This window comes from Hoplias malabaricus, chromosome 5, assembly GCF_029633855.1.
Source record: "Hoplias malabaricus isolate fHopMal1 chromosome 5, fHopMal1.hap1, whole genome shotgun sequence".
NCBI lineage: Eukaryota > Metazoa > Chordata > Actinopteri > Characiformes > Erythrinidae > Hoplias > Hoplias malabaricus.
The window spans coordinates 57116815-57129023 of NC_089804.1; the positions used below are offsets into that span (position 1 = coordinate 57116815).

General features: G+C 44.5%; 2 protein-coding genes across 4 annotated transcripts in view; one reads left to right on the top strand and one right to left on the bottom strand.

Annotated features, from left to right (window-relative positions):
- Positions 1-8763, bottom strand: aar2 (AAR2 splicing factor). Of its 3 annotated transcripts, none has more exons than XM_066670348.1 (4): positions 8621-8763; positions 4115-4879; positions 2021-2250; positions 1-520 (listed from the first exon to the last, which is right to left on the bottom strand). In XM_066670348.1, exons 2-4 carry the CDS (start codon positions 4875-4877, stop codon positions 353-355), a joined length of 1161 nt encoding a protein of 386 aa, XP_066526445.1. In that variant the 5' UTR covers positions 4878-4879; positions 8621-8763; the 3' UTR covers positions 1-352. The 3 variants fall into 3 exon arrangements, with proteins under 3 accessions (XP_066526445.1, XP_066526443.1, XP_066526444.1); XM_066670346.1 differs by lacking the exon at positions 8621-8763 and adding an exon at positions 5785-5915; XM_066670347.1 differs by lacking the exon at positions 8621-8763 and adding an exon at positions 5502-5778.
- Positions 8691-12209, top strand: part of zgc:113278 (Translocating chain-associated membrane protein 1-like 1-like) — a 21040-nt gene continuing 17521 nt past the window's right edge. The window contains exons 1-4 of the mRNA XM_066670349.1: positions 8691-8822; positions 10529-10589; positions 10677-10795; positions 11875-11991. Coding sequence (XP_066526446.1) covers positions 8703-8822; positions 10529-10589; positions 10677-10795; positions 11875-11991 — 417 coding nt within the window. The 5' untranslated portion in view covers positions 8691-8702. The remainder of the gene's footprint in view (positions 8823-10528; positions 10590-10676; positions 10796-11874; positions 11992-12209) is intronic.

Sequence of the window (12209 nt, forward strand, 5' to 3'; positions counted from 1 at the left end):
CGCCACAAATGAATATGGACCTGAAATTTATTTAAAAGAAAATATTCAAAATGATGTTAGGTTGTTTTTAATCAGTATTCAGCCAACGCCCATCCCTCGTCTATAATATTACAGTGAATTGTAACCCGTCTCCTACTGGTTAGGACTTTCTCCAAGAGCTAAACAATGTCCGTTTGAAAAACAAGGTGTTTAGAGGCAAACGACGCAGAAGGTGGAATCCACAAACTCTGCTCCTCCAGGAAATGTGTGAACGTGTGGTCATCGTACAAACAGAAGCTTCAGCAGTGAAGCAGCAGTAGAGGAAACCCTCTACAGTGACTGAACTCCACCTGGTATCATTACATTAACTTCATCAGTCCAGTGTGACTCCTTCTGGCAGCTCCACCACCACCGGAGCACAGTCCTCCAGATCTGCATCGAAATCCCAGCGGAACTTCTTGGTCAGATGAGCTTTGAACTTCTCTGCTCTTTTGCGGAGAGTCGCATCGACACCAGGCGCACAGGCAAACTGGAAGAAATCCTGAACCGGAGACAAAAACAAAACAAACAAAAATAACATGATAAATTAGGACTGTAAATAATTAGAGTCAGAATCAATGCATCTGTTCTTATGTATGATTAACATATGACTTATTTAAATATTTCCCTACACTCCCTCCTCCCTCAACATCCACAGCAAGGCACCTAACACCCAACAGGTCCCCGGGCACTGAGGCTGGCAGCCCGCAGCTCTGAGTGTGTGGGTGGCTGTTCACTACCATGGATGGGTTAAATGCTGGGATTCAGTTTCCCCTGTGGGATTAATAAATAATATCTAGTTTCCAAAACAGTGCACTATTCACTATATAGGTTCTGCCTCTTGTAGTGGTGTCTATAAACACACTGCACAATTCTCAGAGCACTCAAACATTCCCAAAATGCACCAAAGTAAATAGTGTACAACTGACTTACCCTAGTGGATAACGCATACAAAAATACACAGAGTAACCCATGTCCGTCCCATGAAGGATATTATTATGGCAGTGTGTGTATACGGCTCTTCCCGTGTGTGCTGTTATGCCTGGATCAGACTACACTACATTATTATCTTCCATGGCGTTCCCTATGTCAGATTGCCGCTACATATCCGTGCCGTGTCTTGCTCCGGAAACTGGCAACACCACACGTTTGACACGGACCGTTCTTTGTTCGCGCCATTGCATGAGTTCCGAGTTTCCCACGGAGGTGGGTCAAGCTGTGTGTGCTGCTGACGGTTTTGTGTTCCAAAACGAAGAAGAAAACACGATTGTGGACCCGTTCCTGTGTGTTTCGAGGAGGAGAGAGTAGACCGTCTCCTGCAAAGAGAACTTGAGGTAGTGTGTTAACACGTCAAGAGCATTCCCTGTTTCGTTTTTCCACCTGACAGCGGCAGCAGAGCCTCCCTCTTTCAGAGCGCTGTGATCCTATTGGTCATCGTCAAGGAACATGCTGTAGGATGTCAGACTAGGCGAAAAGATCCCAACATTCTAACATGCTAGATTTTCATGGTGGTGCCATGGGGCGTCCTAGATGCTGATCTTTTATTAAGTCACTTAATAACCGTTACCCTGCCCCAACGCTCATATTCGGTATCATAGTCTGATCCCAGCATTAGACTTAATGGTTATAGAGGGGCATGGTGTTTATAGTGTTTGTGTGTATCTGCCATCAACCAGTAACAGTGAGCAGTATCTGTTCACTACCTTCCTGTAATCATTTCCTTATAATTGTGCACTATATAGTGAGTAATTCAGGGAATAATTCAGGAATTCAGTGAGTGGTCAGGGAATCGTGAGTGGGGGCCCTTTTGGACACAGCTCTGCTCTACTCTGAGGAACTGTGTAATTCAAACTCAGTAGGATGTTCGTTATGTTACATATATTGATCCTAATCATCAGGATCATATACTATTTAGCAGAAAATACATTCTGCACCTCAAGCTACATGTCTATAAACTGCTGTTTTATGATATTCAGGCAGCTACCACTACCAAGACATTCACCTGCAGAGTGGAGGTGAGGAAGTTGTTCTGGGACACTATGTCCACATAGAAGTCCGGAGGGACCTCCCCCAGCTGGTGGTAGAGCACAGAGATAAGCCCCAGATACAGATCCTTCCTGTCCTTGATGGCGTCCTCGCTCTTACACAGTAGAGCCAGCAGACTCTTCCAGTGCTCAAACGCCTCGTACACGTTCCCAATCAGGAAACACACAAAGGCGAACTGCAGCTCACCTACGACACACACACACACACACACACACACACACACACACACACACACACACACACACACACACACACACACACACACACAGTCAGAGGGATACAGTATACTTTGTTTCAAATAATATTACCATGTCTGTGTTCAGTAATTATTCTAGTCACCTAGCATGTCACAGTACTGACATTATTGACTTCTCCTATCTGGATATATCCTCAATCACTTTTTTTTAGACATTAAAGCTTTTTTATAAAAACAGTGGTTTTAATTTTATTTATTAAGCACATTAAATATTTTTTATATTCCAGTTTCAATATACGATTATTCTAAATAGTTAGTCAAAAGCTCATTCCTCTTTAAAGGGGTGTGACTGCTTTACTATGCTATTATCATTATAACCGTGGTATTAAAATGACAATTTTGTTAATTGGGACGGCACGGTGGCACAGCAGGTAGGTGTCGCGGTCACAAAGCTCCAGGGACCTGGAGATTGTGGGTTCGAGTCCTGCTCCTGGTGACTGTCTGTGAGGAGCGTGGTGTGTTCTCTCTGTGTCTGCGTGGGTTTCCTCCGGGTGACTGTCTGTGAGGAGCGTGGTGTGTTCTCTGTGTCTGCGTGGGTTTCCTCCGGGTGACTGTCTGTGAGGAGTGTGGTGTGTTCTCTCTGTGTCTGCGTGGGTTTCCTCCGGGTGACTGTCTGTGAGGAGTGTGGTGTGTTCTCCCTGTGTCTGCGTGGGTTTCCTCCGGGTGACTGTCTGTGAGGAGTGTGGTGTGTTCTCCCTGTGTCTGCGTGGGTTTCCTCCGGGTGACTGTCTGTGAGGAGTGTGGTGTGTTCTCCCTGTGTCTGCGTGGGTTTCCTCCGGGTGACTGTCTGTGAGGAGTGTGGTGTGTTCTCCCTGTGTCTGCGTGGGTTTCCTCCGGGTGACTGTCTGTGAGAAGTGTGGTGTGTTCTCCCTGTGTCTGCGTGGGTTTCCTCCGGGTGACTGTCTGTGAGGAGTGTGGTGTGTTCTCCCTGTGTCTGCGTGGGTTTCCTCCGGGTGACTGTCTGTGAGGAGTGTGGTGTGTTCTCCCTGTGTCTGCGTGGGTTTCCTCCGGGTGACTGTCTGTGAGGAGTGTGGTGTGTTCTCCCTGTGTCTGCGTGGGTTTCCTCCGGGTGACTGTCTGTGAGGAGTGTGGTGTGTTCTCCCTGTGTCTGCGTGGGTTTCCTCCGGGTGACTGTCTGTGAGGAGTGTGGTGTGTTCTCCCTGTGTCTGCGTGGGTTTCCTCCGGGTGACTGTCTGTGAGGAGTGTGGTGTGTTCTCTCTGTGTCTGCGTGGGTTTCCTCCGGGTGACTGTCTGTGAGGAGTGTGGTGTGTTCTCTCTGTGTCTGCGTGGGTTTCCTCCGGGTGCTCTGGTTTCCTCCCACTGTCCAAAAACACACGTTGGTAGGTGAATTGGCGACTCAAATGTGTCAGAGTGTGTGTGTGTCGCCTGTGAAAGACTGGCGCCTCCTCCAGGGTGTGTTCATGCCTTACTCCCAATGATTCTGGGTAGGCCCCAGCCCCTCTGCGACCCTGAACTGGATAAGTGCTTAGAGACAATGAATGAGTATTGTTAATTGAAATAATTTCTGGGACAATATATCATCTACAAAATTGGCCTTTGCGATAGGCCTATAGTCATCGTTCATGAAAGATGCGTTGTCGACTAAACAAAAGCAGGGATGTAGGCTAGATCTCATCCCAGTGTTACTTGAGGGAACTCCACTGTAGAAAACACAGTTCCACAGGCCAATACTGTGGGTCTATAAAACCCTCTAACCCAAACTTGGAATTTGAGCATTATATTCATATGGAGCTGGTTCAGAGCATCTCATTTGGATAAAACCCCTTTACCTACCCAGAACATTGAGAGGCTGGTCCTTATAGTGGCTCTCCAGCAGGCAGTTGAGTGCATAGCTAAAGTCCATGCTGCACTGAGTTATCTGAGCCGGAGTGGCCCCTGGAGGATACATGTGTTTGGGGATCTCAGAGAAACGGAGCTCTGTCCCTTCCCTCTGCTTCATCTTCGGGAGCCTGTCCAGTCCCTCCTTCATGTTCTGGCACTCTGTGTCATTGCGGGGAAGATTCTGCTGGGCTCTGTCCTTGGTGTGTGTGAGCTGGAGCTCGGGAATTACATCACTGAAAGCACACACTCGTCCACTGAGAGGCTGCAGGGCTTGGGCCACCTCCTGGTTGAGTTTGTCCGTCAGAGAAACCCACTTCCTCAGCGTGTCGTAAGGGTAAGGCCCCAGGTACGGGTCCAGTTCACGAAGCCCTGCTCTCACTCGAGCCACTTCCTCAAGATTCTCAGTAGCGGAAAAGTCCAGATCCTCTTCTTGTTTGTCCCAATGAGCCAGGACCAGCTCCCGGGGCTTCAGGGAGAGGAACAGGCCTTTTCTGGGGCCCACCTCTCCACCACAGCTTTTACTGTTTACAGAGCTGTAATGGAGAAAGTGAATCCCGGGTGGGATCATTTTTACTCCGCGGAAACGAGGACCCACCCCCCAGCTCTTATAGTCCAGACCCAGCTCAGTTCCTTCAGGAACACCAAGCAGAACCAAAGTAGCTCCCTCCTCAAATAAACCCAGTGCTACCTCAGGATCCATGTCTACTCCGGCCATTTCTGAAGAAACAGAACAAACATATAGTTAAACAGAAGTTAAATTAAAGCTTTGAGTGAAAATTAAAATAACCGAACAGTTTTATGATTGTTCCCTTCACGATATGCCATAGGGGAGACATCTAAACTGCAGGTAGGGTAGTGTAGCATACACACACTGTCTATAAAAGACTTGTAGCATGTGCAGACAGAGGCTTGGCACTCTCTTGCTGAAATAACCATGGACTTCCCAAGTCAAAACATCACTCTGAAGGCGGTATACGTCACTCTAAAGTCACACTATTGGCCTCCACCTCAATGGTATCTTCATTTACGTGCAAGTTACCCATGCTATGGACATTAACGCCCCCCACCAGACCATGCTTACAAAGATTGAGCCTTTGGTGGATGCCCTGTACATACATTTATACCTTTTTTGTCTTTTAAATAAAGCTTCAAAATAACAAATAATTAACATATCAAAGATTCTTATATGTTTTGGATATTTTTGATAACTTCTGTATATTTGAATCATGTTTTATTTGAAAGAAATTAAGCTTAATTCTATCTTCACAAAGAATAACATCAGTAAATAAAGCTGTGCATCACCAGCAACAACTCCTTTCAAAAACAAACAGAAACATACCGTAGTAAACGCAGTGAGACGCCCACAAGGTTTTAACTTTCAACAGAAACGTACATTAGTGACTACAAAGCCTACGCCTGTCTGAAAATTAAGTTTTAAACGCGTAAATTAAGAGTAAATGTGATAAAACGCATGATCTAAGCACCAAGCTGTGCAATACTCTTAACTCTTAATTAATACGCCAAACTATTTACAGTCAAAGAGACGACGAAATTAGAAATGTGTTAATTAGAATAAAAACAAACGTTTAAAGCGATCAAAAATACATAAAAACACAGAGAACCTGCTGAAAAGAGAGTGACACCGTTCCCACAACGTGAAGCTCATAGCCCCTCCTCCTCCATCAACACAGCCTCCGGTTCAAAAGAGGGCTACGATTCAAAATAAGAGTCTTACGTCTTCCTACTCCCTAAGAAGTGCACTTCGTCGGTTTTACTATAATCCCAGATCCCAAAAATACTGCGACCCTCTACTGTCACTTATTTCTGCTCTGTAGACCGACCACTGTGGTCTTTATTTTTTTAATTAATTAATTTATTAATTTTACTACCTAATTTGTTGGCAAATGCATTTTAAAGATATTCTCATGTACGTCACGTATATATCTCACTGTGGTTACTTTATTTTTTTTTTATTAGTGCTTTTGTAATCCTCACACTTTTTTATTTATCTGATGTAAGTCTGGTCTTGTGTATTATGTCTATATCGTGATGCCTCAATTACCTTCAGGATCAATAAAATGTTACCTTATCTCTTTTCTTATCACCCACTTGCCAAATAGAATGTATGCACTTGAGCTACCCACTCCACAGAGGCGCATTAAATGAGGGCCACAAATCACCGGCTGGGGCCCACGTCTGGCTCACATTAGTTCTGCCACCCTTATCTGTAACCGCTTATCCATTTCAGGGTCACAGTGGGTACAGAGCCTAGTTGGAATCATTGGGCGCAAGGCGGGAATACACCCTGGAGGGGGCGCCAGTCCATCACAGGGCAACACACACAATCACACATTCACTTTTGAGTCGCCAATCAACCTACCAATGTGTGTTTTTGGACCATGGGAGGAAACAGGAGCACCCGGAGGAAACCCACGCAAACTCAGGGAGAACACACCACACTCCTCACAGACAGTCACCTGGAGGAAACCCACGCGGACATAGAGAGAACACACCACACTCCTCACAGACAGTCACCCGGAGGAAACCCACGCGGACACAGGGAGAACACACCACACTCCTCACAGACAGTCACCCGGAGGAAACCCACGCGGACACAGGGAGAACACATCACACTCCTCACAGACAGTCACCCGGAGGAAACCCACGCGAACACAGGGAGAACACACCACACTCCTCACAGACAGTCACCCGGAGGAAACCCACGCGGACACAGGGAGAACACATCACACTCCTCACAGACAGTCACCCGGAGGAAACCCACGCAGACACAGAGAGAACACACCACACTCCTCACAGACAGTCACCCGGAGGAAACCCACGCGGACACAGGGAGAACACATCACACTCCTCACAGACAGTCACCCGGAGGAAACCCACGCGGACATAGAGAGAACACACCACACTCCTCACAGACAGTCACCCGGAGGAAACCCACGCGGACACAGGGAGAACACATCACACTCCTCACAGACAGTCACCCGGAGGAAACCCACGCAGACACAGGGAGAACACATCACACTCCTCCCAGACAGTCACCCGGAGCGGGAATCGAACCCATAACCTCCAGGTCCCTTGAGCTGTGTGACTGCGACACCTACCTGCTGTGCCACCATGCAGCCCATTAAATATATAATCTTTTTAAAACAAGTATTTAATATTTACCTAATACAATATTTTAAGTTTGTGGCACGGTGGTGCAGCAGGTAGGTGTCGCAGTCACACAGCTCCAGGGACCTGGAGGTTGTGGGTTCGATTCCAGCTTTGGGTTACTGTCTGTGTCCGCGTGGGTTTCCTCCCACAGTCCAAAAACACATGTTGGTAGGTGGATTGGTGACTCAAAATTGTCCGTAGGTGTGAATGTGTGTGTGTGTCTGTGTTGCCCTGTGAAGGACTGGCGCCCCCTCCAGGGTGTATTCCTGCCTTGCGCCCAATGATTCCAGGTAGTGCTCTGGACCCACCGTGACCCTGAAATGGATAAGGGTTACAGACAATGAATGAATGAATGAATAAATGAATGAATATTTTAAGTTACATATGCATTCAAGGATTTAACACTACAGTATGACAAGTTAATATCAAAGAGACTCTGCAGCCTCTCGGTCCTGAGGAGCCTGCAGATGGCCTAGATGTGCCACTGGAGAGGAATTGGGCAGCGAGAGGACAGCATCACCTCAAGCTCCTGCCAGGATATTTATGGGATTTTGACCTGGACTATAGGCTGTGCGTGTGTGTGTGTGTGTGTGTGTGTGTGTGTGTGTGTGTGTGCATGTGCTGCTTAATAAAATACATTAGTAGTTAAAAAGAGTCATATTCCTCACTTTGTTAATAAAAAAATATATCATCATTAATTTATTTTTTTTAAATACAATATTTTACACTACACTAGTTATTACTGGAAAAACCACACTCCAAAATTATTCCAAAAAAGTTTTATTCCCCAGATATTATTCTTCCACTGAAGAAGTTTTTATTAATAAAAAGGTGCTTTGCTTTAAAAAAAAATCTATGTATTTGAAAATTTAATTATTATATAAAATAAAATAAAAAAATCGAGTTGTGTCCTCTTATTCAACATTTAATACAGAGGAACTGGGAATATTTTAAGCGTGGATCAACTTAATTAGACGTGGGAACGAGATAATAATGCGTGGGATGGACATAATTGAGATTAAAATGATTTATCTCGTTCCCACTTGTACACATTGCTAAGCCTTAAATAATTTCGACGTGTTGTCATCAGCAAAGCTGTATATTGTAACAATTATTAAAACAAAACAAAACAATGCTTCACTGAAAAAAACGCATTTGTTTGTGTCCTAAAAGAAGACTTTTATTGTGTAGCGTGTAGCTGCAGTTGACGGGTGTAGCGTTAGCGTTGGGAGCAGCAGCTGAAGGAGCAGAGAGAGAGGGGGAAAGAGAGAGAGAGTCCAGACTTACACTCACAGCTTTTTCTTTATTTCTCTTTATCTTTGGGGCTCAGGACGCTTCAGTCGGGGTTTAACCAGCTCCTGGCGCCAGAATGGGCTTCAGAAAGAAGAACAAAAGTCCGCCGGTGTTGAGCCACGAGTTTGTGATCCAGAATCACGCTGATATGGTTTCGTGTCTGGCCATGGTCATCCTCCTCGGGCTCATGTTTGAGGTACGGACAGATTAAATCCTTTAAATGTGCTCTGATATGAGACCAGTGCGAATATACCCCCGCTGAGTGAGTCCTCGGGGCTTTTAAAGGCCCCATGTCTTTTAAAAACCCACAGATTCCTCGCTAATTTATAAATAAACCAGTGTGAGCTGAAGTTTACAGTTCAGTGTGGTACCAAATGCAACCTATTCTGTTTTTATCGCCCAATGTTAAGGATATCTTATGTTACATGAATGGATATATAGTGTGTGCAGTGGTATTTAAACATTATTAAAGCTCATAAATAGTTTCTGGGCTTCAAAAACGGCTCATTTCGAATGAGTTACTTTTGTGACGTCACACCACCCAGCATTCACACACCCCCGCTTATACATGGGGAAGATATAAGGCTAAAACTCTGTCAACGTTCAGTAAACAGCCAATTTAAAATAGGTGAAGACTTAGACATATGTCACCGTTACCTGAGCACCTAGGACGTTTAAAGGACCCGTGTCATACTTTCCTCGCTGTTTCACACATTAAACAGTGTTTAAATGAGTTTTCGTTTCAGTGTGGTACCATTTACGGCCCGTGTGGGGAAAGTGAGCCTGAAAAGCAGACACTTGTTAATAGCCAGTGTTTTGTTTTTGTTTTGTTTTCCTTCTATTGTGATGTCACAGTGTGTAAAGCATTTGCATATAAAAGTGTAGTCTAATTGAACCTTTTAACCATGACAACCATGTGTAAAAACACGTTTACGACATGCAACGCACACACCAGCAGCACTGCTGTGTCTGATCCACTCACACCACCACTACATCAGTGTCACTGCAGCGCTGAGAATGGTCCGCCACTCAAATCATACCCCCGTGGTGTTGAAAAACAAGGTGAGAGCAGGGTGGCAAAGTATTCAGAGCAACAGATGGACTACAGTCTTATAATTGTAGAAATACAAAGTGCTCCTGCCTGGTCAGTGGGGCTGAGGGAATGGAGTGTGACTGTAGAAACAAGCAGGTGGCCCTACTGCTATACGCAGTGTATATCTGGTTATTCTGTTGACAGATTTAAGCAAGTTAAATAATTTCTAATAACACGTGGTGCCTGTTTTTAAATGTTTAAACACCTACAAGACATGGATATGTCCTCCTCCCAGCATTGTGAGAAAATGGGGCATATACACGGCAGACATCTTGGAAAAGTTATAATGCTTCAAGCTTTACTTTAGAAAAGATCAAAAGATAAGTGACCTCACAACACCCCGCGTATTTACACACATCCACACATTTGCATTGGAAATATAAGGACTTAATCAAATGATATCTTTCAAACCCACACTTCACACCTAAACGTGTCTTTAACCTTTTAAAACGGACAAAAGTTAATGTGTGGATCTGGAGCCCACCAACCCACACACTGTGAAACAAGACAACCCAGTTGTTTTTTGTAGGCTGCCCAAGTCAGAAAGCATGGGACACAATGAGTCATTGTCAAGTGCAGACGCTTCAGAGTTGTCCCGCCCCCTCGTCCGAGTCTCTCCAATCACAGTGCGGGACCTGAGCTCATGTGGGAGTGCAAAGGTGAGGTTGTCAAAGAAGACAATAGAGAGCTGTTGTTTACTCTGCAAAAGAGTGTCACAGACATTTCATTAAGACCTGCAGCGCCATGTTCCCCTCCGGACTGTCTCTCTCTCTCACTCTTTTAATGATTACTGTTCATTTTAATTTCAGGTCACAGCAAAGTTTGCCATAATGTTCATCACAGTCCAGTACAACGTCACTCAGACATCAGGTAAACGTTCGCCTCAATCTAATACAATGCCTCAATGGTGCAGAGTCTTTTCAGCAGCTCTTACATACGGATCTTTCTTTAATACAGAAGACAAGCCAGACCCTGTGAACTTTTACCAATATGGCCCCAAGGACATTGCAACCGTTTTCTTCTATCTCCTCATTGCTATAATCCTCCATGCGCTGATCCAGGAGTACATCCTTGACGTAAGTGACGGCTTTTTTTTGGTGTTTGTCTGTTTGAAAACACTTGAAAATATGTCCTCATGACAGATGATATTTTATTATGTTATTTGCTCATAAACAGGAAAAATACAATAATTATGAGGATGGTGTTGGCTTTAAACAACTTTGTATGAAATATTATGGAAAACGCAGTTTAAAACTCACATTAGCGTGTGTTTAGGGCGTCTACCAAACCACACACAGTGAAACCAGACGTCCCGGGATTACTTTGTGGGCTGCATGAGTTGTGTTGACACTGCACCTTCAAACACCCAGCTTGATATTATTGTGTGATTAAAAGACATAATTATAAATAAAACTTAGTCTCATGCTGTTTCACCTGCTTTTACTATTTGTCTTAACCAGAATCACGTTAAGTCTATAACAAAAAAAGCCAACATCTCCTGTTTTCATGTGACGCCTGTGACATTCACCTCACCTGCTACACACTCGCTGCTTTCCACAGTGGAGTATCATGAAGGGCCTGTGTTGGCAGAGCTGTAAAAAGATGTTTCTGCATTTTAATAGGCTCCAAGATTGACTGCAAAATCCTGAAATACCTTCACTGGCTGACTGTTGTATATGGGATGGATCTTAGGGCTATTCCACTTGGTTTTTAATTCCTTAAATGATGTGTTTGAAGCTGAATGTCTGTCTCTAAGACTCATGATTGATTGGCAGATAGAAGCCCTTTGCAAACACACACTATAAAGGTGACGTGAAGAGGCCTTTTACTGTTATTCTTCTAAAACGTTTCGGCTCTTACAGGGCAGTCAGACTCTGCTCACACTTTTAAGAAACAGTTTTAAATGTATCTCTTTCATGTAGCTTTTTTTTCTTTTTCTTTCTATTAATCTGTTGTTTTTTTAATGAATTATCTATTTTGTTGATATCTGTAAGATGCTCAGGGCATAAAGCACTTTTTTTCGAGTAAACAGAAACTTGCATGTTAGTTGGTAGTACACAGCTGCTTTATGCTAATGAAAGCTTATACACATATTTTAATTTACCTTGATCCCACACATTTTTGGTGTTAGTAACCTTGTTCTTTCCTTCTGCAGAAAATTAATCGGCGTCTACATTTGTCTAAAACGAAACACAGCAAGTTTAATGAGTCTGGACAGCTGGCAGCGTTCTACTTGTTCTCTTTCGTTTGGGGCTGCAGCATCCTCACTGCGGTAGGAAAACCTGAGTGTGTTTAAATACGCACCAATGATACATTCATTCATTCATTCATTCATTCATTATCTGTAGCCCTTATCCAGTTCAGGGTCGCGGTGGGTCCAGAGCCTACCTGGAATCATTGGTTGCAAGGCGGGAACACACCCTGGAGGGGGCGCCAGTCCTTCATAGGGCAACACACACACACACACACACACACATTCACTCACACTCT

Excerpts from the sequence above, each read along its gene's own strand:
- aar2 (XM_066670348.1), bottom strand. The coding sequence starts at position 4,877 with ATGGCCGGAGTAGACATGGATCCTGAGGTAGCACTGGGTTTATTTGAG. Across the intron at positions 2,251-4,114 it reads CCAGCCTCTCAATGTTCTGG|GTGAGCTGCAGTTCGCCTTT; the intron begins GTAGGTAAAGGG and ends TGTGTGTCGTAG. Across the intron at positions 521-2,020 it reads TCCTCACCTCCACTCTGCAG|GATTTCTTCCAGTTTGCCTG; the intron begins GTGAATGTCTTG and ends TCTCCGGTTCAG.